Source organism: Vombatus ursinus, unplaced genomic scaffold (genome assembly GCF_900497805.2).
Source record: "Vombatus ursinus unplaced genomic scaffold, bare-nosed wombat genome assembly UNPS02014810.1, whole genome shotgun sequence".
NCBI lineage: Eukaryota > Metazoa > Chordata > Mammalia > Diprotodontia > Vombatidae > Vombatus > Vombatus ursinus.
In genome coordinates, this window is record NW_020954588.1 from 27,751,871 (window position 1) to 27,777,099 (window position 25,229).

The 25,229-nt window shown below is 40.8% G+C and overlaps 1 protein-coding gene across 1 annotated transcript in view; it reads right to left on the reverse strand.

The window, feature by feature from the left end:
- FNDC3B (fibronectin type III domain containing 3B) overlaps window positions 1-25,229 on the reverse strand; it is a 396,339-nt gene that overhangs the window by 34,559 nt on the left and 336,551 nt on the right. The window contains exons 19-23 of the mRNA XM_027875752.1: window positions 24,171-24,343; window positions 22,004-22,117; window positions 20,860-21,009; window positions 12,046-12,326; window positions 2,023-2,235 (exon numbers count right to left, since the gene is read on the reverse strand). Coding sequence (XP_027731553.1) covers window positions 2,023-2,235; window positions 12,046-12,326; window positions 20,860-21,009; window positions 22,004-22,117; window positions 24,171-24,343 — 931 coding nt within the window. The remainder of the gene's footprint in view (window positions 1-2,022; window positions 2,236-12,045; window positions 12,327-20,859; window positions 21,010-22,003; window positions 22,118-24,170; window positions 24,344-25,229) is intronic.

Sequence of the window (25,229 nt, forward strand, 5' to 3'; positions counted from 1 at the left end):
TGACCATCCCCAGCCCTGTTCAGCCATTAGGATAATGTGTGTGCATACATGTATGCGTGTGGACACGTGGAAACATACACATGCTGAGAAACTTCCTGGTATTGCTTTGGAGTAAAAGGAGACAGTAACAGTGTTGTTTTGGGACAACTGTTCTTTGGTCTAGACCTGCCCTCGAGGGTGGTGGGCACGAAGGGGAAAAAAAGAAGGGGAAGACGGTGTCTGAGCCAACCATCTGTGGTGATGGCCCTGAGCCAAGTCTTCTGGTTACCTCTCTGTGGGCAGACTAGAACCCAGAACCAGGAAAAGGATTTTCAGTTCTGTTCTGTATTTAGTGGGTTCGTGTTTCTCTGCCTCCATTTCTCTTTCCTCCCAGCCCTCTCCAGTAGCAGAAGCTACCTTTCCAGTCTGATTCAAAAGTAGGAAGATGCTTGGTGTCTAAATACATAATAAATATTTTGGCCTTTACAAAGACACATACAGACACACACACTATAAGCTCTTTGAGGGCACAGACTTTCATCTTTGTGTATTCCTAACACCTAGAAGTGTCAGCACACAGTAGGCACTTAATAAATGCTTGTTGATCAACTAACAGTGATTTTCTATTAGGTTCTAAGTATTTCCTTCCTGCAGTGGGATTAAGCTTTAAAAAACCTCTCTCTTCTCTTCTCAAAGGACCCTAACTTATCTCATGAAGTGTGGGACCACAATTTGCTGTCATGGGACAAATACATTGCTTTATACAACTGTGGTCCATAAGGATGGTTCACGCTGAACTACTGTAGTCTCACAAATGAGAAACTAAATCAATAGCTCTAAAATAAGAGCCTTTTTTGGGGGGGTGGGGGGTTCTTCAGCAGGCAGATCCTCGGGGAAGCAATGGTAGTGCCTTTACAAAGTGCTGAGTGTCCTTGGTTTTCATCCCTTCCTTCCCCTTTCCCATTCTCTCGTTTGGCATCTTAGTAACAGAACATTCTATCACCATCAAGGTTAGCTATGGTACTGGTACTGGGTTCTTAACCCAGCTCGGCCAGTCATGGTCAGAGGAAATGAAAGTAAGTTTAAAAAAATAAGAAAAATCTAAGCAAAAACTGGGCATTTTATTTTTAATTAGCTCAGAATATTTCCTAAATGTGGCACACAATGAAGAATTTTTCTACTTGTCTGGTTCATTTTCAAGCTTGTGGCCTTGGGAGGGCAGGTTCCATTTGGACATCCCCTGAAGCAGTTTTTGACCCACAAACTCTCCCCACCCCCCACTCCCTTTGAGATGAACGAATATTGACAAATATATCAGCTCCCTTCCTATACTTCCTCTCTCTCCCCAAGCTTTATGCCTAATGGATTTCAATTGGGCATTTTTCTTTTTGGAGAAATCTCAAAGAAATAGACCCATTTCCAACGAGTAGTGAGTCATTACATGCACAGAAGGTAGTCAATTTAACACTTAACTCCACATCCAAAAATGTGTGTCTGATCATGCACCCTCAGTCAGAAGGTAGGCAAGTATCATGCTTTATTACTGTTCTCTGGAATCACGGATGGTCCGTGTGTCAATCTGGAGCACTGAAGTCTTTCAAAACTGTTCATTTCTACGATGCCGTCCTAATAGTGGGGGCAGGGATCAGGTCTCGCCCAAACTGTGCCCTTCTTGACACTGAAGACAGTGCTTTTTAGGAAGTAGCCACCTAATACATTGTATGTTGGTGTTAAAAGTTTAAGTACATATCTCTGTATACACATGTATAGCTGTATCTGTAGATATGCATATAATGTATATACAGATACTTAAGCACTGTATAAGGCAGTATGTGTGTACATACACCCACACCCCCCCCCCCACATAGATCACAGAAAATGTTACAGAGAAAAACAACCGGGCCTCAAAAAAAAATGCGCATTTTAAAAAGATGCCCAAGATGAAGTACTGAAATTAACCCGCCCACTCTCAACCTTTGGAGAATGGGCCCACCTAGGTCAAAGCTGCCTGGACCATTACTCGTAGCCTGAGCTCACGCTTACCTCTTGTTTCTGTCTTCTAGCTGGAGCGTGTACACCATGTCATCAGTCGCGTGCGCCTTGGAGTTATTATCTCCCCATTTTAGCTTCAGGCTCTGCGGCCCCGCTGCCGCGCACTCTAACCGGGGAGGGGAGGGTGGTAATGGCCTCGTTTTGGCCTTAATGGAGTGACTAAATGGTCCAGCCCCAATTTCATTGACGGCCTGAATTCTGATCCTGGAGGGGAGAAATAAAAGCACATTAAAATAAAATCAGGCAAGGTAGCTAAGATACTTTTAGAGCTCTAAATGATTTTCCCTTAACCAAAACATTTCTAGTGATATTATTGAAACGCCCGGGTAGTTTACAGAATGGATGGGATGTGATCCACTGGGACTGGCGAGTTTGCCTGAGGGTGCATCAGTAAGACATCTTTAGTGCCTTCAACAAATCATAAGATTTCTGATAATGCAAGGAACCTTCCTGAAGACAGTTACGGTGGTGGCCCTCTACAGTGGGGCCTCAATCTACCCATGGTGGACAGACCACTGGACCTGGGGTCACAGCACCATCAGGCAGAGATCCTGCAGGCCATTGCATCCAGCCCTTTACTTTCTAGGAGGATCCTGAGGCCCAGGGAAGGGACAAAACCACACAGGTAGCCAGAGGCAGAGTCATGATTTAAATCCACATCCTGACTCTCCAGCATTTGTCCCATTGTACCCCACATACTCATCTGGCATTTCAGGCTTAAAAAACATGTTCCCTCATGAGCCTGTGAGGCGGGGAGCAGTTGACCTAATTTTCAAATCAGACAAAACCAAATTTCATTTCAGCCTGAAGACACAGGCACAAATAGATGAGAAGGTGACAAGTCACAGGAAAGCAGAAAATTCAAACCAAACCCCCCAAAACCTCTCCCTTGTTTTTAAAAATAACCAGATGTCTGGATATGGGTCACTTCATGTGGATGGGGTGAAGGGTGTGCTTATGTTTTCTCCTGGGAAAGGAGAAAATACACTAATGTTAAGAGCTCTGTCTCCTTCTGGTGGAAACTAGTCATCTTGATTTATAAAGAGAACCAGAACATGAGAAACCAGACTATTTTGGTCATTCTCTGGGAACCTAGCGCGTCGAGGGGGACGATGCGTCCATCTGAGCTGGACCACCTAGGAAAACAGCCATGTTGGCAAACGACCTCGGGGCCAGGGATTCAACAGCGAATGCTCAGTCCTTCTTGCCAAACTGAATCATTTCTACCTTCCATTATCTAGTATTTTTACCAATGTCAAAAGGGCTTTGTGAGCTCCCTGTTTAAAAAAAAAAAAGGGCTGAGGCTCTAAGCAAAAACAGCAACTACCACCCCCACTAAAAGGTTCTGTCGAGAGAACAAAGGCTTGGACATAGGGAGACTGAACAGAATGGTTGTGAACATCAGATGGGCCAAATACCTGGAAAACCTATTTAAATTTTAGCTGTTATTGTTATCATCTGTGCTAATTTAAATGATAATAAGAGAGGCAGCCTGATGGGGACACAGTGCTAGATTGGGAGTTTACAAGACCTGGGTTCTAATCATGTGGCAGATACCAGCAGTGTGACCTTGGGTAACTCACTTAACCTATGTCTACTTCAGTTTCCTCACCTGTAAAATGGGGATAACACCAGAAAAGATAATATGTGCAAAACACATTACAAACCTTAAAATGCTACAATAAACATTAGCTAGTATTATTGTTGTTGTTGTTGTTTTATATGGGGTGTCCCAAAAGTCTTGCTTCAGTTTTAAGTAATTAAAGTTTAAAACTACACTAAGACTTTTGGGACTGCCTGTATAGTGCTTAAGCATCTATTATGTCTAAAGCATTAGTGCCAAATAATGAGGATAAGAAATAAAGGAATCAGTCCTGTCCTCAAGAAGCTTACATTCTGCTGAATTTAAAAGCAAGGCAATATGTAAGACTATGTATAATATATAATCATTATAGCAAAGCAATCTATAATAGTATGTGTAATGTATACTTGTTATAGCAAAGCAATATAATAGTAGATATAATATATAATCATTATAGCAAAGTAATCTATAATAGTATATGTAATATATAATTGTTATAGCAAAGCAACATATAATAGCATATTCTGCTGCATTTAAAACTAATGTCAATCCCACAGACTAGAACATAGCTCTTTAAACACTGGCAAATAAGTTGTATAGGATAAAGTATGATGGAAAACCCCATTCCAAAGGGCCTCCTGATAGTCAGATTGAAAAGTGGTGCCCTCTCCGAAGAGGGTTCTACTGTATTCATAACACCTGTGGACAAAGTGAATTTGCCAACATTCTGCTGGGGAAGCACAGGTAAGCAGGAAAGATTTCTCTCTCTCTCCCCCTCCCTTTCCCCTTCCCCTTCATCTCTTTCTCTTTTTCCTTCTCGCCTTTTCTCTCCACTCTCTTCTTGTCCCTCCCTCCCTCCTTCCATCAATTTCTTTCTCTCTTCTCCCTCTCTCCTCTTCTCTTTCTTTTCCTTTCTCCTCTCCTCATGCCTCTCTCTCTCCCTCCCTCCCTTTTCCCTTCCCCTTCATCTCTTTCCCTTTTTCCCTTCTTGCCTTTTCTCTCCACTCTCTTCTTCTCTCTCCCTCCCTCCTTTCATCAATTTCTCTCTCCTCCCTCTCTCCTCTTCTCTTTCTTTCATTCTCTCTCTCTCTCTTTCTCTCTCTCTCTCTTTCCCCATCTCCTTCCCTTCCACAGTTTGCCAATATCTCCCAAGCTCTCCACTTGTAGACTTTTATGAAGGGCCCCTTCCTGCTTTCTCTTTAGTGTAAATGCTGACATCTGTACAAATAGTACGTAAGAAAGGTGGGGGTAGGGGAAAGCCCAGGTGTGTTCTGGGTTCCCATGTTCTGTGTTCTAGTCTTTTGTTTATTTTTTTTGGTCTGGCCCCTGAACAGAGTCTATACTTGTAGAGCTAATAGATACCTGGGGCTCTGGGAGTAGTTCTAAGACGTGCTTGAGAAATACACAAATAATTGAGGTAGAGACTATTATTTTATTTACCATTATAGACTGCTTCGCTATAATAATTTTATTTGTTATGGCTTATATTGTGATTGGACAATCTTGTTGTTTTGACATATGATATGTTGCTTTGTTATAATAATTATATATTACACATACTATTATAGATTGCTTTGCTATAATGATTATTTATTATATCTACTCTTATATGTTGCTTTGCTATAACAATTATATGTTACATGTACTATTAGAGATTGCTCTGCTATAATGATTATGTTATATATATATGTTATTATATATATGTTATATATATGATTATATATTGCTTTGCTATAACAATTATATATTAGATATTGCTTTGCTATGACAATTATGTATTATATACACTATTATATGTTGCTTTGCTATAATAATTACATATTCCACATATTCTTATAGATTGCTTTGCTATAATAATTATATATTTGTTATGGCTTGTAATGTGATTGGTCAATTGCTGCTCTTACATATTATATATTACTTTGCTATAATACTTACATATTACACATACTATTATAGATTGCTTTGCTATGATGATTATACATTATATGTTATTATAGATTGCTTTGTTATAACATAGTGTACATACTATTATAGATTGCTTTGCTATAATAATTATATATTACATATGCTATTATAGATTATATATAGATTATATATACTATTTTATATTATTTTTCTTTAGGCCAGGGGTTCTTGGAAGCCTATGGACCACTTTGAAGAATAATGTTTTGTTTTGTTTTTTAGCAATTGCAAGAATAATATTTTTAATGCAAAAAATAAAATATATAGTATTACAAAGGAAACCAGTTAGACTGAAATATAGTTAGAAAAATATATCTTTAAAAAAAGCAAAATAAATTCATAGCTCTAGAGGTGTGTAGGGTTCCCACAATTAAGGAAACAGAGTAGAACAAATGTAACCATAAAGATGCTCTAATACACTTGTGATTTAATGCTGTCACTTTTGTATTTACTGGCAGGTTTTTCCCTTGCAGCTTTTGGTAACTACATACTCAAATGTAAGATTATTTTCCAGATTCACAATCCTGTGTATCATTCCCCCATTTTAAAGAGCATGAGAATCAATTCAGGGGCAGCCAGGTGGTAGAGTGGATAGCGTGCCTGGCCTGGAATCAGGAAGACTCATCTTTCTGAGTTCAAATCTGACCCTGACACTTGCTAGCTGGGTGACCCTGGGCAAGTCACTTCACCCTGTTTGCCTCAGTTTCCTCATGTATAAAATAAGCTGGAGAAAGAAATGGCAAACCACTCCAGTATCTTTGTCAAAAAACAAACAAAAAAATCCAAATGGTCAGGAAGAGCTGGATACCACTGAAAAAAACGACTGAATAACAAAGAGTCAATTCAACCATCTTAGCAGATAAGCCATGAGATCAGAGCAAAGCCTACTTTTTTTGGTGCCTTCAATCAGCCCTTTTTCAGCACCTCCAACATCATTGCATTGGTTCTCACTCTGCATCATAGCCTGAAGTCTGCAAAGGAAGGAATCTTGGGGTTCTCTACTCTTGTACCAAAATACCGAGCCATCTTCCTTACCTCCACCCGCCTCTTCCTCACCCTGCCATGGTCAGTCAGTCAACTAGGTTTTATTAAACACCTACTATGTGCCAGACCCTCTCTACTTGCCAGATCAACAAGAAAGATGGCAGCTTTATGATAGAGCTGTTGGCTTTTGTGAGTCTGCAAAATGATGCTTTCTGGGTCTAGCACCCTAGAAGGGTTTAACTGAGAATACAAGATGATGACTCTTTCTGGGTTGATTCTTTTTAATATGTATTTACTGTGGGTCAAAACTCATAAAAACACATGCTCTTACCAAGATTATAAAGCCAGAAAAAAAGATGACCTCGAATCAACATTTTTTAAAAGCTCTTCTCTTTGAAAACAAAATACTATTTGTTTCAATGGAATCAGATCCTATTTTTTCAAAATGTAGATTCACAAATTACATTCATCCAGATTGAAATACATGTTCCAAAGGCAAGTAGGAATGACTTTTGGAATATCCTCTGATTTAGCTGACCTGTGCCACTGATTCCCCCACTAGAGGCTAATGTTAGGGATCAAGATACGACTGCGCATTCTTCAGTGAGGGGAAGGGACTGCTGGGGACACAAGTCATCCTGAGCCACGTTCAATGAGCCATACGGCCACGCAGCACTGGGGAGAATTATCCTTTGCAAGACCTGCAGCATCAGTCAAGCCATGCTAAATGTCGTTGACATGGAGTTTGAGCTTTGGCTCACTCATTTTCTGTGAAATGTGCCTATCAGAGCAGCTGCTATTAGTCTATTTCATATCACTTAAATGGCTCTGGGCCCTAAAGTCCTATCAAAACCCACTTGTGGGCTCTCATGTATTTATTTCTAAAGAAAAGTTACTTTAACATAGAATATACTGGAGGAGGCAGTGGCTTGTCTGTGAAATAGTCTCTCAATATTCCTCGAAAACATTATTTACTGTCTGTATGATGTCATAAGCATAATGATTCTAGCAAAAAAACAACAACTGATGAGTGGTGATGAGTCATTTAGCTCCCTGGTGATAAAAAATGGCCTCAGTGACTTGACTTAGCTGAGAAAAGTCATTGTGTAGGATGTATGGTGAAGAAACTGAAGGTGAGAAATCATCTAATGATTAGCCCAGCCTGCATGGATTACAGTAATGAAATACAACAAAACACAAAACGCAAGGGGAAGGTAAGGTCTCTGAGGGCAGGGGCTACTTTTCCCCAGGTATCTCCAGTGCCTAACATGGCATCTGGCATGTTGTAGTAGTAATAACAGTAGTAGTGATAGTAATCATAATAATCATAATAATAATAATGATGTGTATCATTCATAAAATACTTTAAGCTTTGGAAAATACGACCTCATTTGATCCTCACAATAACTGAGAGGTAGGTGTCATTATTATTCCTATTTTGCAGCTAAGGATGCTGAGGTTAATGTGACTGGCCCAAGGTCATATAGCTTGAGTAAGTTTTAGAGGATAGATCCGAACTCAGATAGTCATTCCCCAATAGATAAGTCAAAGGATAAGAATTAAGAGTTCTTACAAGCAAAACTGCAAAGTATTTGTTGCCACATTAAAGAATGCTCCAAATCACTAATAATAAGAGAAGTTGCCAATCAAAATGACCCTGAAATTTCAACACATACCCTGCAAAGCAGCAAAGATGATAAAAAATGGCAACAGTCAATGTTGGAGGGGTTGTGGGAAGATAGGCACACTAATACATTGTTGGTGGAGCTGTGAAGTAGAACAACCATTTTGGGGAAGCAATTTGGAATTATGCAAATAAAATGACCCAAATGTTCAAACCCTCTGAACCAGAGACTCCATTACTAGGTTTATACTTCAAGGACGCCATCAATAAGAAGAAAGGAAATATGTCCATATATGCCAAAACTTTATAGGAGCACTTTTTGTGATAGCTAAAAATTGTAAACAAAGTCGATGCCCATCGAATGGGGAATGGCTAAACAAATTCTGGTACATAAACAGAATGGAATATGGCAGTGCTGTAAGAAATGATGAATATGATGATGACCTATGTGAACTGATGCAGAGGAAAGTCAGCAGAGACCAGAGAACAATATTCACAGTAACCTCAACAATGTCAATGGAAAGAACAATGACCCACTGAAAAATCAAAACTAAGTGTAACAAAATTATCAGGATCAAACATGATTCTAATCAAGAGAGATGAGAGGACATGCGCCATGTTCCCTCTTCAAGGAGGTGGGAGGTCTACAGGTGTTATATGTTACGCATATTTTTGGATTTTTCCAATGTATCAATAACTTGTTCTGATTTTTTTCCTCTTTAAACAATACTGTTTATCATATGGGATGATCCTCTGGGACAGGGGAAGGATATTAGGGATAACGATGATGACATAAAAAACAGAAGATGTCAATAAATTTTTTTTTTCAGGCAATTGGGGTTAAGTGACTTGCCCAGGGTCACACAGCTAGTAAGTGTCAAGTGTTTGGTCTGAGGCCAGATTTGAACTCTGGTCCTCCTGACTTCAGGGCCGGTGCTCTATCCACTGCGCCTCCTAGCTGCCGCCCAATAAAAATATTTTTTTAAAAAAAATTTGAACTCAGTTCTTCCTGACTCTAGATCCAGCGCTCTGTCCCCTGTACCAACTACTGCCTCTAGCAAGAGCTTAATATATGCTTGTTTAATTGAACTGAATTGCTTCCTTAAATAAAACATAAAAGTATGTTCTCCTAATCAGTTACTACTACAAAGGCCCACACAAGATAAGGTTCTGTTTTAACTGAAGTCTTTGAATTCTGATGGTGTTTATGGCTTAAAAAATAACACTTGCATTTAATCAGATTTAAGCACAGAGGACAAGAAATGGTGCTTTCTATCTGGGAGAAGCAACTTGACTTCAAGTAATTCTGCAAATGGCCAGTAAGAAGACAGGCAAAAAAAAATCTGTTATTTGTTTCTCTCTAAGGATTCTACACTGCACTCTAACTCCTAACTGAATGAGGGTATTGTGGAAGTAAATCGACTTAGGCGAGAAGCTCTTTGAGAAGTCTGGTTGGAAAATCAGCCAATAAAAGTACAATCTCTTCTCCTCTACCTTGAGATGCCCAAGGCTTGTCTTTGTTAGAAGATTATAAGCCTCTAGACTGTTCTTCAAAATATGTGCAATAACTCTGCAAAAGAAAATTTCTGCTATTCCATACAAGATGACATAAAACTTGATTATCAATGATCAAATTCCCCTTCCCACATATCTCTCAATCTATCCATCTAACCACCCTTCCCTCCATCTCTATCCCTCTATCAATCAATCCATCCACCCATCCATCTCTCTAGTCATCCTTCCATCCACCCTTCTCTCTATTCATCTACCCACCCATCTATTGATTCATCCATCCATTTTTCTATCCATCCTTCCATCCACCCTTCTCTCTATTCATCCACCCACCCATCTGTGCATACAGTTATCCATTTCTCTACCCATCCTTCCATCTACCTATCTCTCTATCTATCCACCCACCCACCTATGCATCCATCCATCTCTTTATCTATCCACCCATCCATCCATCCATCCATTAGGCATTTATTTAGCACATAGGTACCTGGCAATAATTCCTGTGCTTGTGGGGGAGAAATAAAAAGAATTGGTTTTTACTCTAGAAGAAGTTTATAACTGGGAGGAGAAAACATGGAACAAGAAGCCAATTACAAATAATGAAGAGGTGCAAATTTGTTATAAATATGTGTATATGTATACACACACATATATGTAAGCATATATGAGAAGAATGAGGTATAGTGGATAAGAGAGTTGGCCTCAATGTTGGGAAGATCTAGGTTCATATACTGTAATGATTCTCTATCCACTGCCCAATGCCTGTTGGCGTTAAGAACACGTCAAAATTTCACCTAACTTGTATCATAGCTAATGTTAGTTTTCTAACGTCAGTCAGTCAATTAACATTTATTAAGCACCTACTATGTGTCAGGCACTGTGCTATGTGCTGGAGATACTAAGAAAGTCCATGCCCTCTAGGAGCTTTGTCTAATGGGGGAAGGAGCCTGCAAACTGTTACTGGAACCTTCTGCATGATCCGTAGCATGTTTCCTACAAGACCAGACTCATGGTCTTTCCTTCCAGAACCAGGAAACAGCCTTGGTTATTTTAAATTCAGCTCCAAGATGAAAAATAACCACATTTTAAGTTGGCATCCTGGGTAGTCTCCAGCTGATTTCATACACCCAGCAAAAGGCCACTGGCAATTGTGGGGAAAATTGTTTTAATAATAGACACAAATCATTTGGGAAAAGCACCCCCATAGGATCTGACTGATCTCCTCCAGTTTAAAAAAACAACAACCCACCCTTCCTTCCATTAGGGGTGACGCTAAAGAGGTTAATTCTGTTCATGGCAATTCCGAGGGAGAATAAACTCTGTGTGAGAACAATGTGGGATTGCCAAAGATTAAAAGGCGAAACAGCACCTCCCACAAGCTCTTTGTGTGAACCCTTTGCCTACAATGCACCCCCTGCCCACTCCTTATTTTCCCCGGAACATCATGACCTATTCATTTATATTTTTACCAATTTCTAGGGGACAGTTAAGAAGTTCCTTTGACCAAAATTACATCTTTATCTCCTTGAAATACTAAATTTGTATGCAGCCATAATCGCTGCAATTGTGCTTCTCAAACAATCGTGAACCAGATTTTCTGGACTGGTGGAAGGTCGGGTTGAGAAACCCAACCCCCTTGTAACTCTATGTAGGTTACTCTTAAATAAGAATGGCCAAATAAGTTATTGATTCATCAGTAAGGACTCCTGGCCAGTTACCTCTTTGACTGAGGTACAAGATACAGGAACTCCCTGGGAAGAAAAGCCTTGTCTAATGCAGATTTGACATAACGCAATCCTTTAGCAAATGCTTGATTAAATCTAGGTCAGCATTCCTGGTTTAAAGAGAACAGTTTCCTGGTCCTGTGATCTCATTGGTATAGGGAATCCCAGGTAAGGGAACTCTACCTTCCCAATGCAGGTCAGTACTTTCTCTGAAATATAAGAGTTATCCAGAGTGTTGGTTCCCAAAGTGTCATATGGTGACCCCTGAAGGTCCTGGAGGTCAAAACTACTTTTTATGATAATACTAAGATGTTTTCCTTTCTTATGCAGAAAACACCAACTTATAGGCAAAAGTTCTTTAGGGAGGAGGCCTGAATTTTTAAGAGTTTAAAGGGGATTTAGAGCAAAAAGAGGCTAATGGGGGTCCCAGAGTCAGGGTGTGACTAGAGATGGTAATAGTCTTTCTGATTATGAAGCCAGATGTCTGTCTACTCTTCTATGTGGCCACTGACTTATTAACACTCAATATTCACCCATCCTTGACTTTAGAGCCTGCACTGCTGAGTGCCAGTCTCTCAAAAAAATCTGATTTCCAGGTGGCTCTGACCTAAGAGTCTACTCACCGATAGGAGGTTTCTGGGAGAAGGTTCTTAATAACGTAGCTCGTGGCATTGGTCACCGTAATGCTATTCTCTCCCAGATCAATGTTGTAAGCAATGATCTCTGATCCATTATTGCACGGCTCTTCCCAGTTCAGTACAAGGCACACGGAAGGTGATGTTGGATAGGCACCGAGGGTCTCTTCCTCCAGGACGTAGAGAGTGGAGACAGCATCTGGAGCCGATGCTGGTGTCCGACAAGATACGAGGTCGCTGTAGGGCCCAGCTCCTGCCTGATTGCTAGCCTGGAAATTAAAACAAAGAAGACAGTTGGCATTGTATCTATCAAATATCAAATCACTACTGCTGGAAAGAGCCTGACTCTGAAAATGAGGCCTGGATTCAAACCATTCTTGAAGGTTACCCCCTGGGTGACCTTGGGAAAACCAATCTCACCAGGCCTTGGTTTCCTCTTCTACAAAATGAGGGCTTTGGACTATGTGCTCTCTGAGGTTCTTTCTAGCTCTCTCTCTGTCTCTCTCTCTCTTTTTTTTTTGGATATGCATGTGTGTGTGTATGACACACATAAAATTTATTTTCTTAAGTATTTCCCAATTACATGTAAAAAAAATTTAACATTCATTATTAAAATTTCTGAATTCCAAATTCTCTCCTTCCCCATGCTTCTCCTCTACCTTGAGAAGGCAAGAAATATGAAAGCAGTTATACATGTGAAGTCATGCAAAACATATTTCCATATTAGCCATGTTGCAAATACACACACACAGACACACACAAAAAAGAACAAGAAAAATAAAGGAAGTTAAAACAAAAGTGTGCTTCAATTTGCACTCAGAGTTCATCAGTTCTCTCTCTGGAGGTGGATAGCATTTCTCATTATGGGTCCTTTGGAATGATATTAGGTTATTATCTTGATCAGAGTAGGTAAGTTTCCCCATAGCTGGTTGTAGTTACAATGTTGCTATTACTATGTACAATGTTCTCCTGGTTCTGCTCATTTCACTTTGTATCACTTCATATAAATCTTCCCAGGTTTTTCTGAAACCACCCTCTTTGTCATTTCTCAAAACACAATAGTATTCCATCACAATCATATATCACAACTTCTCAGCCAGTCCCAACTGATGTGCGATCCCTCAATTTCCAATTCTTTGCCATCACAAAAAGTCTAGTTCTATATTTATGATAATAATAGCTAACATATTTATAGCACCTACTATATGTAGGCACTGAGCTAAGTGCTTTACATATATTTTCTCAATAGATCTTTGTATCTACCCTGGGATGCAGGTGCTATTATTATCCCCATTGTACAGATGAGGAAGCTATAAAATGTTTTGTGAACCTTCCAGGGCTATATGGATTCTATGATTATTTACAAATTGCCTTTCTCACAATCACTCCTTGAAGTAGGTAATGTTATTATTATCCCTAATTTTACTGATGAGAAAATGAAGGCTAGGACAAGGTGAATGAATTCCCTGTAGTCCACCACCTTCTTAGTAAATTCCAGAACCTGCACTTTAACCAAGATCTTCTGATTTCAAGTTAATAATTTAATTGGATCTGCATTCATTAAATTCTTACTGTAATCAAAGCATTATGCTATGTGTTGGGGACATAAAAAAAATGAAATAATTCTTTCCCTCAAAAAGCTTATATTCTACTGGGGGAAAACAACAGGGACACATGAAGGATTTAAGATAAAGGCCAAACAGTTTTGGGTGGGAGAGGGCCCTAGTACTGGGTAGGAGTGGGGGACCCAAGAAAGGCTTCTTGAAAGAGGTGGTAACTGAGATAAGACTTGAAAGGAGATAGGGCTTCCAAGAATCAGGGGTGAAGATAGGACATTTTAGCATGCGGGGATCAGCCTGGAATGTTAAGGCCTTTTTGGACAGGATTTAAGAGCATGAGGTGAAATCTGTCTTGGTAACTGATCTGCATGCACCCTGGGAATGACTAGATAAGATGAAAAGTCATACACAAATACAGAGAAATGGACAAAGGGGATAGAGTAAAATAAAAATAATAATAAGAGAGGAGTAACAAATAAGGCATCATAGATGGATGTAGAAAGTCCTTAGAAAAATGTAATTAATTATATTTTTAATTTAAGCTATACATTTAAACAGAAAGTTAATTTCACAATAAGTTACTTGTAAAAAAAAAAATTAAGTTGCCTGAGAGTGCTATTGGCTTTTAAACTAATCTAAAATACTTGCTAGAAACCTTGAATGGGAGTTGATGGCAGGAGTAGGGTACTTTATTCCAATTCTCCCATATCTGGTTCTGATGCTTCTTGGAGAGTAGCTCAAGAAAAAAAAAGCCTAAACGTACACCAGCCTGCAAAAGCATCCTTCCCTAAGTCCTCCATGAGACACATTCTTCAACGATGCTAACATCAGAAATACAGCGCCACTCCATCAACCAGTGAGCCACCTTTTGAAAGAGGCCTTGGATGTGGACCAGCCAGGAAACCATCCCCATTTCCACCAGCATGTCCCAGATTGAGAAACAGACCAAAAGAAACCACCAGAAACGCTCTGAAATGTTACTGCGTATACTCAGCGAGTTCCTATCATATTCGAACACATTGCAAAACAAGCAGCATCCAAAGAAAACAGGGCTTTTGGTAAGCCCGACCCAAGGTTTCAGAATGTACCAAGGGTTATTATTAGCTTCTGGTTCCACTCGGGGATGCATATGGAACAAATATGAATATCAATCGTCACTTAGTGCTGTCCAAAAGTAGAGTACGTTTCATCCCGGGAGGGGATGGGGGGAGGGCTATCTGACCACTTGTTGGGTCCACTGTAAAGGAGATTTTTGTTATAGCCAGGATTGGACCAGGAAGCCTCTATGGTCCCTTACAAGTCAGATTCTAGAATTCTTATTTTTTAAAAATAGTATTTTGCTCTCATTTTTGAGAAAGAAATAAGAATGCAATTCAGCGAACGAAAATAAGTAAGGCATTTCTTAAGCACTTACTATGTGCCACGTGTTAGGTACACAGAGAAAAATCCCTCCCTTCAAGGTGATTCCACTCTCCTTGGGGGAAACAATATGTACAGGGATATGTAACACAAAATAGATGTCTAATACAAATTCCTGAGAGGGACGGGGAGTCACTAACTGTTAAAGGGACCAAGAAAGGACTCAGCAGGAAGGTAGCATTGGAGCTGAACCTTGAGCTCAGAGACACGGGGGTGCCTGGAGCTAGGGATGCCAAGAAGGGGAGGGGGCCGTACGAGGCTGAAAAGACACTGCGCTTTTTTGGTGGGGGTGTACAGCTAAAGTCTGTGCATACACGGCAAATATGAAAATATGTTTTGCATGATTTCACACGTATAACTGAGATCACATTGCTTGCCTTCTCAATCGGGGGGGGGGGGAAGAGAATCTGGAACTGAAAAATGTTAAAAATAAATCATAAACTTGTTGAAATAAAAAAAATAAACTGTGTATCTATCACAAACATGTAGGATAAAACTGGGCGGGATTGTGGGATACTGGTCTAGGAGGCAGAAGAGGCAGGTGGGCTTGGCCACCCACTGTGTGACCTTTGACTTCAGATTCACCTGTGAAATCAGGGCACTAGACAAGGAGATGTCTAAGAGTCCATCATTTCTTGCATATCCTTCTTATGCCAATGTGGGGGTGAAATGTGACACAGTGAAAAGAATACTGGATTTGGAGTCAGGGGACCTGAGATCAGAATCCCGACTCTGTTTCAGTTCAACAAGCATTTATTAAGTACCTATTTTTAAATTAAGTGCTTAATTAATTAGGTGTTTTAATTAAGCACCTACTGGGTGCCAGACACTGTGTTAGAGGCTGGGAGATACAGACACCTGCCTGGGCCTCAGGGTCCTCATTTCTAAAATGAGGAGGGGACTCCAAAAAGTCCATTCCAGCTCAAAAAATATCTGGGTTCTAGTTTCATTTTAAAATCTAGAGGAATGATTTATGTTTTCATCGACTACCCAGAGATTTCTTGAGGACAAATAAGACTGACCACATCAAAGTGTTTTTTTTTTTTTGTTTGTTTAGGCAGTTGGAGTTAAGTGACTTGCCTAGAGTCACATAGCTAGTAAGTGTCAAGTGTTTATTCTGAGGCCACATTTGAACTCAGGTCCTCCTGACTTCAGGGCTGGTGCTCTATCCACCGTGCCACCTAGCTGCCCCTTCAAAGTGTTTCTAAACCCCTGGATGAAAGGCCTATTAAAAGAATCTACTAATATAATATATAATATAGTATAAATAATAATTTTACTTTACATGACATACGAGGTCTTTTGACCCATCATAAGGACACTAAATATTAAAAAGAACCATTGAATTTAAGGTTGTTATATATTGTCAAATGTGATATATTTTATGGATAGATCTCGTGTCTGTTTTCAATATCATTTTAAAGTCACAAACTTATTCAGGAAAATCTTTTTCCTATTACTAATTTCTTCTGGTCCAGGTTCCCTTGCTAGGGGAAGGGTAAAGCCCTTACTTAACAAGGCTTCTTCAGGTCTGCACTAAGGACTGAGCTGGGGGATGACCCCCATCATGGGCAGAAATGCCCAAGGAAACTGAAGAGAGTGGAGGGGTATGTTCTGATGCATTCCTCACTTTCATGTACACGGCTGTTCCACTCCAGGCAATTACTTAATATTCATTCAAGTTTAGCTGCTTCCTGATTGGCGATGGGCTCACGTGGCCCACCTCATATCACGTGGCTGCCTCCATTCATGGGACTATTCATCTCCTGGCTATTTTCTTACCAGCCACTTGGACCTCTGATGTCCTGATTGGTGAATACATCCTAGCATCTTCAGTTATGATTCAACTGAGGCCATCTTCAGCTGCCTTGGGTAGATGGTCTTCCCTGGTCCCCTCCTCCCCCCTACCTCCCTCCACACTCACTTTCTAGTCCTGGAACCATGATTAAGTCAACACCACCACCGCTCCTGGAAAAAGTGAATCAATCTACTCTCTCTGGGCTCCACTCACCATCCTTATAACTCTCCAAACCAAAATGACCCCCTTTGGTCACCGCTCCCCTCATAAGTTACTTGAGGGCAGAGACTACCTTTGCTTTTGTGTTTATATCTCCAGCATTTACACCGTGCTTGGCACATCGTCATGGTTTAATAAATGCTTTTCATTCATTCATTCCTTCATAATGTGGTTTGGTAGAAAGTGTCTATGCTTTTGCAATAAAAGAATGGTTTCTTCATAGCTGGGTCACATTTCTTCATCCATGAAGTTATGTGGCAGGTGCTAGAGGCTAGATCCCTTCTGTGGACTCTTTAGGCTTTGTAAGAAATCTACTTTGGGGTGGGGGTGGGGAGGGCTTCAATGAAGGCCATATCTTGTCCATGGTCTTTGTGACCATGACTCATTATCACCACCTGGTGGTAGTATATAAATATACACACACATAGGTTGCAGAAGTGTTTACTAAACGGGACATTTTAACCCCATAAAGTGCTGAAACATTTCAAACCAGACATCTCATAGTCAAAAATATAATTTATTTACTCATCTAGCAACCTCCACTGCCCAGAGCCCCAAACTAACAAACACACACACACACAAAAGGCCTCTAGGTATCCAATACTGGGAAGATACAGAGCTAGAGACCCTGTGTTTAAGGAAGGTCTGTCTTTACTATTCAATACCTTTCTGGAAGTCACTTAACTGCACGAGGCTAGTGCTTGCTCCTCTGCAACATGAGGGGGCTGGATGAGATCCCCACAGTCCCTTCCTGGCCTAAATCTAAGGGCCCATGAAGCTGCCACCAACCCCAAGGCTGAGCAGCCTTGGAGACAGAAAGCCACCAACATAGCTAGATCCCCGAGGCCACGTTCTAAGGCTCTAAGACACAGAAGAGCTGCCAGCTGGCATCAGCGGAGTGATTCCCACAGATGAAAGGATAGGTCTCAACACCTCCAGCCCAGGCATCTAGGCAGAGAAAGCCATGAACACGAGTCTGGATCATCATTCTCTTATCCTCTGCATTATTCTAACAATCTTAGCTCTTTGGCTCTTAAGTCTAAAGTTCCTCTTGTCTGCTGTCTTCTTCTATTTGACTAGAAGCAACTTGAGGGTAGGGGTAGTCTTTCTTTTTTTACACTGGTATCCAGAGTGCCTGGCACATACTAGGTGCTTAATAAATGCTTACTGACTGATTGTGGAGTGGCAGCTTAGAAGGGATGGAGGGTGCTACTAAAAGAAGGGACCACTGGCAATTGGAAATACAACTCCCCAAAGCCCAGCATCTATAGCTGTTTAGTGCATGGACTACTTATACCCATCTCAATAGCCTTTGTGGGTATCACTGTGATATCGTACCATGTCATACCATACCAACATAAGAGTGTGTAAAAGGCAGTGATAAAGTGGTTAGGGAATCAACCTCAGAACCAGTAAGATCCGGGTTCATATCCTGCCTTCAGTGAGTTCAGGGTGTGTGACTCTGGGCACGTGATTTAACCTGAGTGCTCTGGGCATCGCTCTAAGACTCTCGGTGTCAGAACCAGGTACATGGGAGGGTGGAGTTCTTACCTGAGAGTTCCCTCTAGCAATGAAATCACAAGTCCCTGTTATAGATAGAAATAGCATCTAAAACGCTGCATATGATAATGGCCCCGAATCATCAAGAAAAGGTCAAAACACATTCAGTTCTCTCTGTTAAGGAGGCAGGGAAGCCATAGGATTTATTTTAGTAATGAAAAAATAGTGAAAATCAACTAAGGTCATGCATGGTCCTTCAAGGGGTCAGCTTTAGTTCTACGGAGAATCTGGTTTTGGAGAACGTTTCATTTCTTGAAAACACCAGGTACAGAAGGGGGCAACTATGCTCAGGAAGCAGGGTAGGGGAAGAGAAGGGGATGTCCAGGGAAGTATATTTCGATGCATTGCTTCTCCATCCCATGGATAACAGGACTTAGGAGGTAAATCCTTGGGAGTTGCATGGTTCACATAGTGACCTGCCCAGGGTCACAAAGCTGGTGAGCGTCAGAAGCAGGATCGGAATCCAGACCTTCCCGACTGCAGACGCAGTGCATTATGAACCACACCACATTACCTCCATCAGTGGAATAACGACATCACTGTGACACAGTGGCAATACATAGAGTCGGGAGGAAAGCAGCATGGTACTAGAGTCAGGAGACCTGCCTCTGACACTTACTATGTTACTATGGACAAGTTCTTTGGCCTTCCTGAGCCGTACTTGCTTCGTCTATAAAATAAGGACAATAAAATCTATTTTACTTATCTCATAGAATTAGTGTGAGGGAAGTGCTCCATCCACCTTAAAGTGATATGGAAATACAACAGATAGTAATAACTTAAAATGGGGACAGCTAGGTGGTCATATAAGGCAGAGGGTGCTAGGCCTGGAGTCGGGATGACTCATCTTTATGAGTTCAAATCCAGCCTCAGACACTACTTACCAGCTGTGTGACCCTGGGCAAGTCACCTAATACTATTTGCCTCAGTTTACTCATCTGTAAAATAAGCTACAGAAGGAAATGACAAACCACTCCAGTATCTTTGCTGAGAAAACCATAAAAGGGGTCACGAAGAGTCTTATATGACTAAAAAAGAACTTATAATAGCAAGTCCCTTTTCCATTGCACTAGAAGGTTTACAAAAGTGGAGGTAGGATCAGAATGAGGGGGCCACTGGAGTCAGTGCACACTGGTCTGGAATAGCCAAATGTTTAATTTTCAGCATGAGCATTTATTCCTTGATAGTTGGTAAATGCTCTCAATCAGGGCTTGATTTACTGTTTTATTTATTACTTAGTTTTACTGGGAAAGTGACGGAAAAAAACGGTAATAATTCAGATTAAACTCGAAAGTGTGTTGTGTAAATCTGGCCTCAGACACTTACATGGCTGTGTGATTCTGGGTAGTCACTTAACCTCTGTCTGACTCAGTTTCCTTAACTGCAAAATGGGGATAATAATAACATCGACCTCACAGGGTTGTTGTTTGGATCAAGGAAGGGAGATGATAATTTTAAAGTGCTGAGCACAAGTTTCTGTTCAGTCGCATCTGACTATTCTTTTTGGCAGGTAGACTCCTAAATATTTTACGTCTACAGTAACTTTAAATGGAATTTCTCTTTCTATCTCTTCCTGTTGGGTTTTGTTGGTAATATATAGAAATACCGAAGATTTTTGTGGGTTTATTTTATAGCCTGCAACTCTGCTAAAATTGTTTATTATTTCGAGTAGTTTTTTTACTTGATTCTCTGGGACTCTCTCAGTATATCATCATATCATCTGCGAAGAGTGATGGCTTTGTTTCTTCTTTGCCCATTCTAATACCTTCAATTTCTTTTTCTTCTCTTATTGCTAAAGCTAATGTTCTAGTACCATATTGAACAACGGTGGTGATAATGGACACCTTTGTTTACGTCTAACTATTCTTGACGCAATTTGAGGTTTTCTCGGCAAAGATACTGGAGTGGTTTGCCATTTCCTTCTCCAGCTCATTTGACAGGTGAGGAAACTGAAGCAAACAGGGTGAAGTGACTTGCCCAGGGTCACACAGTTAGTAAGCACCTGAGGCAGGATCTGAACTCAGGTTCTCCAGACTCCAGGTCTGGTCACTGCACCACCTAGCTGCCCCTTGCCTGACATAGAGTAAGCACTTAATAAATGCTTATTCCTTTCCCCTTTCCTTCCCCTGCGTTCGCCTTCTGCTCAATCACTTCTAATCATGGAATATTTACCACCCACTGAGGCGTCCCCTTCCTTAAAATATTAAGAAGTTCTTCTGCATTTTGAGCAAGAGGAGAATGACTTACCTGCAGTCGACAGCAGTAATGTGCCGCAGGCAACAATTCCTTTATTTCAAAACTTGTCTCTGTCCCATGATACACGGGTTCTAGGGATTCTTCGTCCTCTCCCCATTCCAATCTGTATTCTGAGATGTCAGCACCAGAGATTTCAGGGCTCTGGAAAAGAGGACATTTCACCGGTAAGTAACTGCGTTTAAAATCAAGTCTTGTTTTGTTTACACTGGACTGGCTAAACCCATCATGGGGGGGGGGAAGGAGAGAGCAAGGGGGTATTCCTTGGCTTGAGATTTATTTGGGAATCCTGTGAGATGTTAAAAAAAAGCCAAAACAACAATAACAACAAACTGTACCCATCCAGGGCCTTTCAACTTGTAAGCTGACATACTCATTTTAAAGAGAATTTAGGATTGAAGATGAAAGGAGGCAGATCATATGATAAAGCTATGGGATAAGACTGAGACAGACGAGGAAGTAACATCCAACACATAGGGACGATCTTCAGGCTCCTAGCACTCAATAACAATGACAATCCAGTAATAATTTCATGTTACATGACCCCCCTCTACACCCCCTCCCGCCATTCCCTTCTCTTTGCACGGCTTAAGGATCCTTCTGCAAACATTCTGAAGAAATTAGAATGTGAGTTCCTTCAGGGAAGGGACTTTTTTTGGTAACTCCAGCTCCCGACACACAGCAAGTGCTTCATAAATACTTGTAAGAAGTGCTTAATAAATGCATACGGACTGAATGAAGATACCACTTCACCACACATAAAACTGATATATTCAAAAATTAATTCAAAAGAGGAGTTCTAATTCTCTGGTTTTTTTGAACAGCAAAAAGCAATCACAACTTGAAATTATCTCAGAAACTGTTAAGAAACTCTTTAAAGTTTTCAGGATGAGAAACGGTGAACAAATAAATCATAGGATAATAGATTTGCCTCTGGAAAAGACCTCAGAGGTCCTACCCCTGATTTTACAAATGAGGAAACTGAGGCCTGAAAAGGTTAAGTGATTTACCAAAGGTCACACAGCTAGTGAGATTTGAGCCCGTTTTGCATTAGCTCTTAATGCATCCTGATTGTGTACATTTGGGGTGTAGGCAACATAGAAAACAGAAACTGGGTTCCAATGGGGTATTGGCTTACCTCCCAACTTACTAGGACACCTGAATCAGGCGTAAAGGAAATACAAGGTGCTCGGCATTGCCCAGGGGGCCCTGCTGCGGTGGTGATTTCTGATGCCTCAGAATAAGGACCATACTAGAAAAAGAAGCACACATACACACATATGTAAATACTGGCATGTTTTGAAGGCATAGCGTGACTGACAAACCTGGATTATGTCAAGATCATAGGAAAAAAGGTGTACCTGCAACAACCTGGCAAGCAGTGAATGCAAACTCTAAGAATCTACCTGTAACATCTTTGGAAGCACAGAGCCATAATGGAAAAGTCTTTTGAGAGTGACCAAGACTTGTAAATCCACTCGGATCTGGTTCATCTGATCCAAATTCAGCTAGGAGTCAAAATGGATATTCAGACCTCTGGGCAGAGGTCATTGGAAAAGTAAGAATTACTTCCCTCTCTCCCACAGGCCACTCCCCCGGCTCTCTGGACGGTGGCCAACATGGATCTCAAGAGGCAGCCTGGGAACAGGAGGCCAAAGAGGAGACAGAGGGAGAATCTTCCAAATGGAAGACAAAGAGCGAATGTGAGGGAAGCAGAGAGGAAAAGAAAACCCTAAAGAATGTGTGAGGCTTTCAGTGAGGAGTCAGTAACGCTTCCCTTCAGAAGGAAAGGGGGAATTTTTGTTTCTCACCCTGAGGAAAAAAACTGCACAACTCTACTGGAGAAATCACCATACCCACGATAACAGTGCCTATGTTGAAACAATACTCCTTTGTCTCGGTCTATTCTTTCAAAAAACAATCTGCAGCTCTTTATCGGAGACATGACATGGATAGTCACTTGGAACCCTGCAGTGAAAAGGCATGTAAAACCCAAATGTCTTGTCTAATGTCCACAGTATCTAGTTAATTTCAATGTCAGCCAGTTGTGGATTCTTAAGCCAGGATACTTACAGTAGGGTCCTAGTTTATTTGGGCCCATGCACGTCCACCTCTTTGATACATTTCTAAAGCTCCAACAAGCATATTTGAGGATACAATAGAAACCTGTTTCTTAATGTCTCCCTTAATAAGATACTAGAAAAGCAGCTTGGTTTAGAGACAAAATTTCAAATGGACCTAATACAACTGAATGACACGTTCACTTTTCAGCTGGCTGTTTGGCTAAAAAATCTGCTTGAATATTCCTCGGAGGATGCCAATAAAAACAGACACAGATACTAATGGATGTTTAATTTTTAATGAATATGAAAACTCTCAGAAATCTAATTCTGGGTATTTCCAATTTCAAAACTAATGTCCATAGAGAGATTTTGCAGTAATGTGCCCATTTTCTGAATTATTTAAAGTTTCCTATTATTGCAATGGTTCCTAGTGACCCTGCTGCTCAGGGCAGCTAGCGACCAGCAATTTAATGTATTTCTTGGGAATAGGCACCGTCCATTCAGTCAGCAGATGAGTAATGCTTTGAACTGGTGGTTGTACTGCTGAGAATCTTATCTTTAAAACAACACAAGAATGCATTTATTTATAATGCACAAAATGAATTAGGGGGTTAACAAAACTTGTCCTTCTGTTCTCAAAAATGAAGACCATCATGCCTTGGATGCCTTTCCAAAGGAAAAAAAAATTAGCCTTGGTACAGGACATAGTGAAGGGTCTTAGCCCCAGTCTCTGACATAGCTAACATAGCCTTAATATGGTGGGAAGATTGGGATGCTCCTCAAGAATTTGGGTAAATTGTCTTGGGGCAAGGGAATCATTTGCTGAAACTATTGAAAATATGGGGAGAAAAAAAAGGTTCTTTAATTGTATTGTTAGGTTGTTGGCCTGACTTTTCTAGAACAGTTGGGAATATTGCCAAGGAGGCCCAAACAAGGCAATGTTTAGGAAACACCTTTGAGAAACGTTAAAGAATTTAGAAGGTCTAACGATGTTATGTTGTCCTTAAAACAAGAATGATTCAAGGCTTAATCAAAGAAGAAGCTTCTGAGGTTGCGATTACAAGACTTCTCGGAAATCACAAGACAACAGACCTAGAACCTGAAGATGGCCTTAGGCCATCTGCTCCAGCCTTCTCATTTACAGAGGAAGAAAGTGAGGCCCAGGGAGGTTTGGTGACTTGATCAAGGTCATTGAGCACACGATATTAATAGTACAAATAGACTGTAGGATATTCAACTTACCCCTCCATCATTCAAGGCTCTCAACCTGAAATGATAGGTAGTTCCAGGGAGAAGATTTCCAACCGTACATTCTGAATCAGGCCCATGATACACCTCAGAAGCAACATCTTCAGGGTCAGTCATCTCTACGCTGTACTTGGAGACCTCACAGCCACTTTCTGATGAAGGAACATCTGGGAAGACAGACATTTTCCCTCCCATAGGACACTCTTATTCCTCTAGTTAACTTAATCACATTGGATGTTTTAGCATAACCTTTCAAAAAAATAGGATTTCCATCTTCAATCCCATTTGTAAAAGCAGCATTGTGCGGACAGTTCAGAAGTTCAACGTTCCCCAAATGGTATGATGGATCGATCAGCAGGCATTAAGTGCCTACTGTGTGAACTACGGGCATAAATAGAAGGGTGCATGAAGACTCTACTGTCAGAGTGTAAGCAAGGATTATACTTTCCTTAGTGCCTAATGTTACCTGGCACATAGCAGATGTTTAATAAATGTTTGCTGACCAACTGATCTTGGACGTCCCTTGACTCCGTATCTCGATAACTCTCCTGATGGTGACCTGAACCCTACTTGAAGAATTTCACTGACTTAGTCTCTCTCTCTTTTTTGGAGAGAAGGGCAGGGAATAGGCTGAACAGGCTTTGATATCAGTACTCATTAGGACTTTTTTTTTTACTATAATATGAACACGCCCAGCAGAATGTAAGCTCCTTGAGAGCAGGGATCATTACTGTTTTTGTCTTTCTATCTCTTGAGCCTAGAACAATGCATGGCCCACAGGAGGGGCTCAGTCATGGGCTTAACTGATGCACAGCAGGCGCCTGACGGGCTTGAATGTCTAAAGACACAGCTTATGTCACTGAGGAGTAGGGTTGGGCAAGGACAAGGCTAGACAAGGGCCTTTTACATAAGAGGTTCTCAATGAATCTGATTTTCATTCCATTTGGATACCTCCCAACCTGGGAGAAGACCAGAATGGACAGCTCCATGGAAGTGTGGCTTACGAACCTCCAAGCACTTGGTGCGGGTGATGATGGAGAAGTCATATCCAAA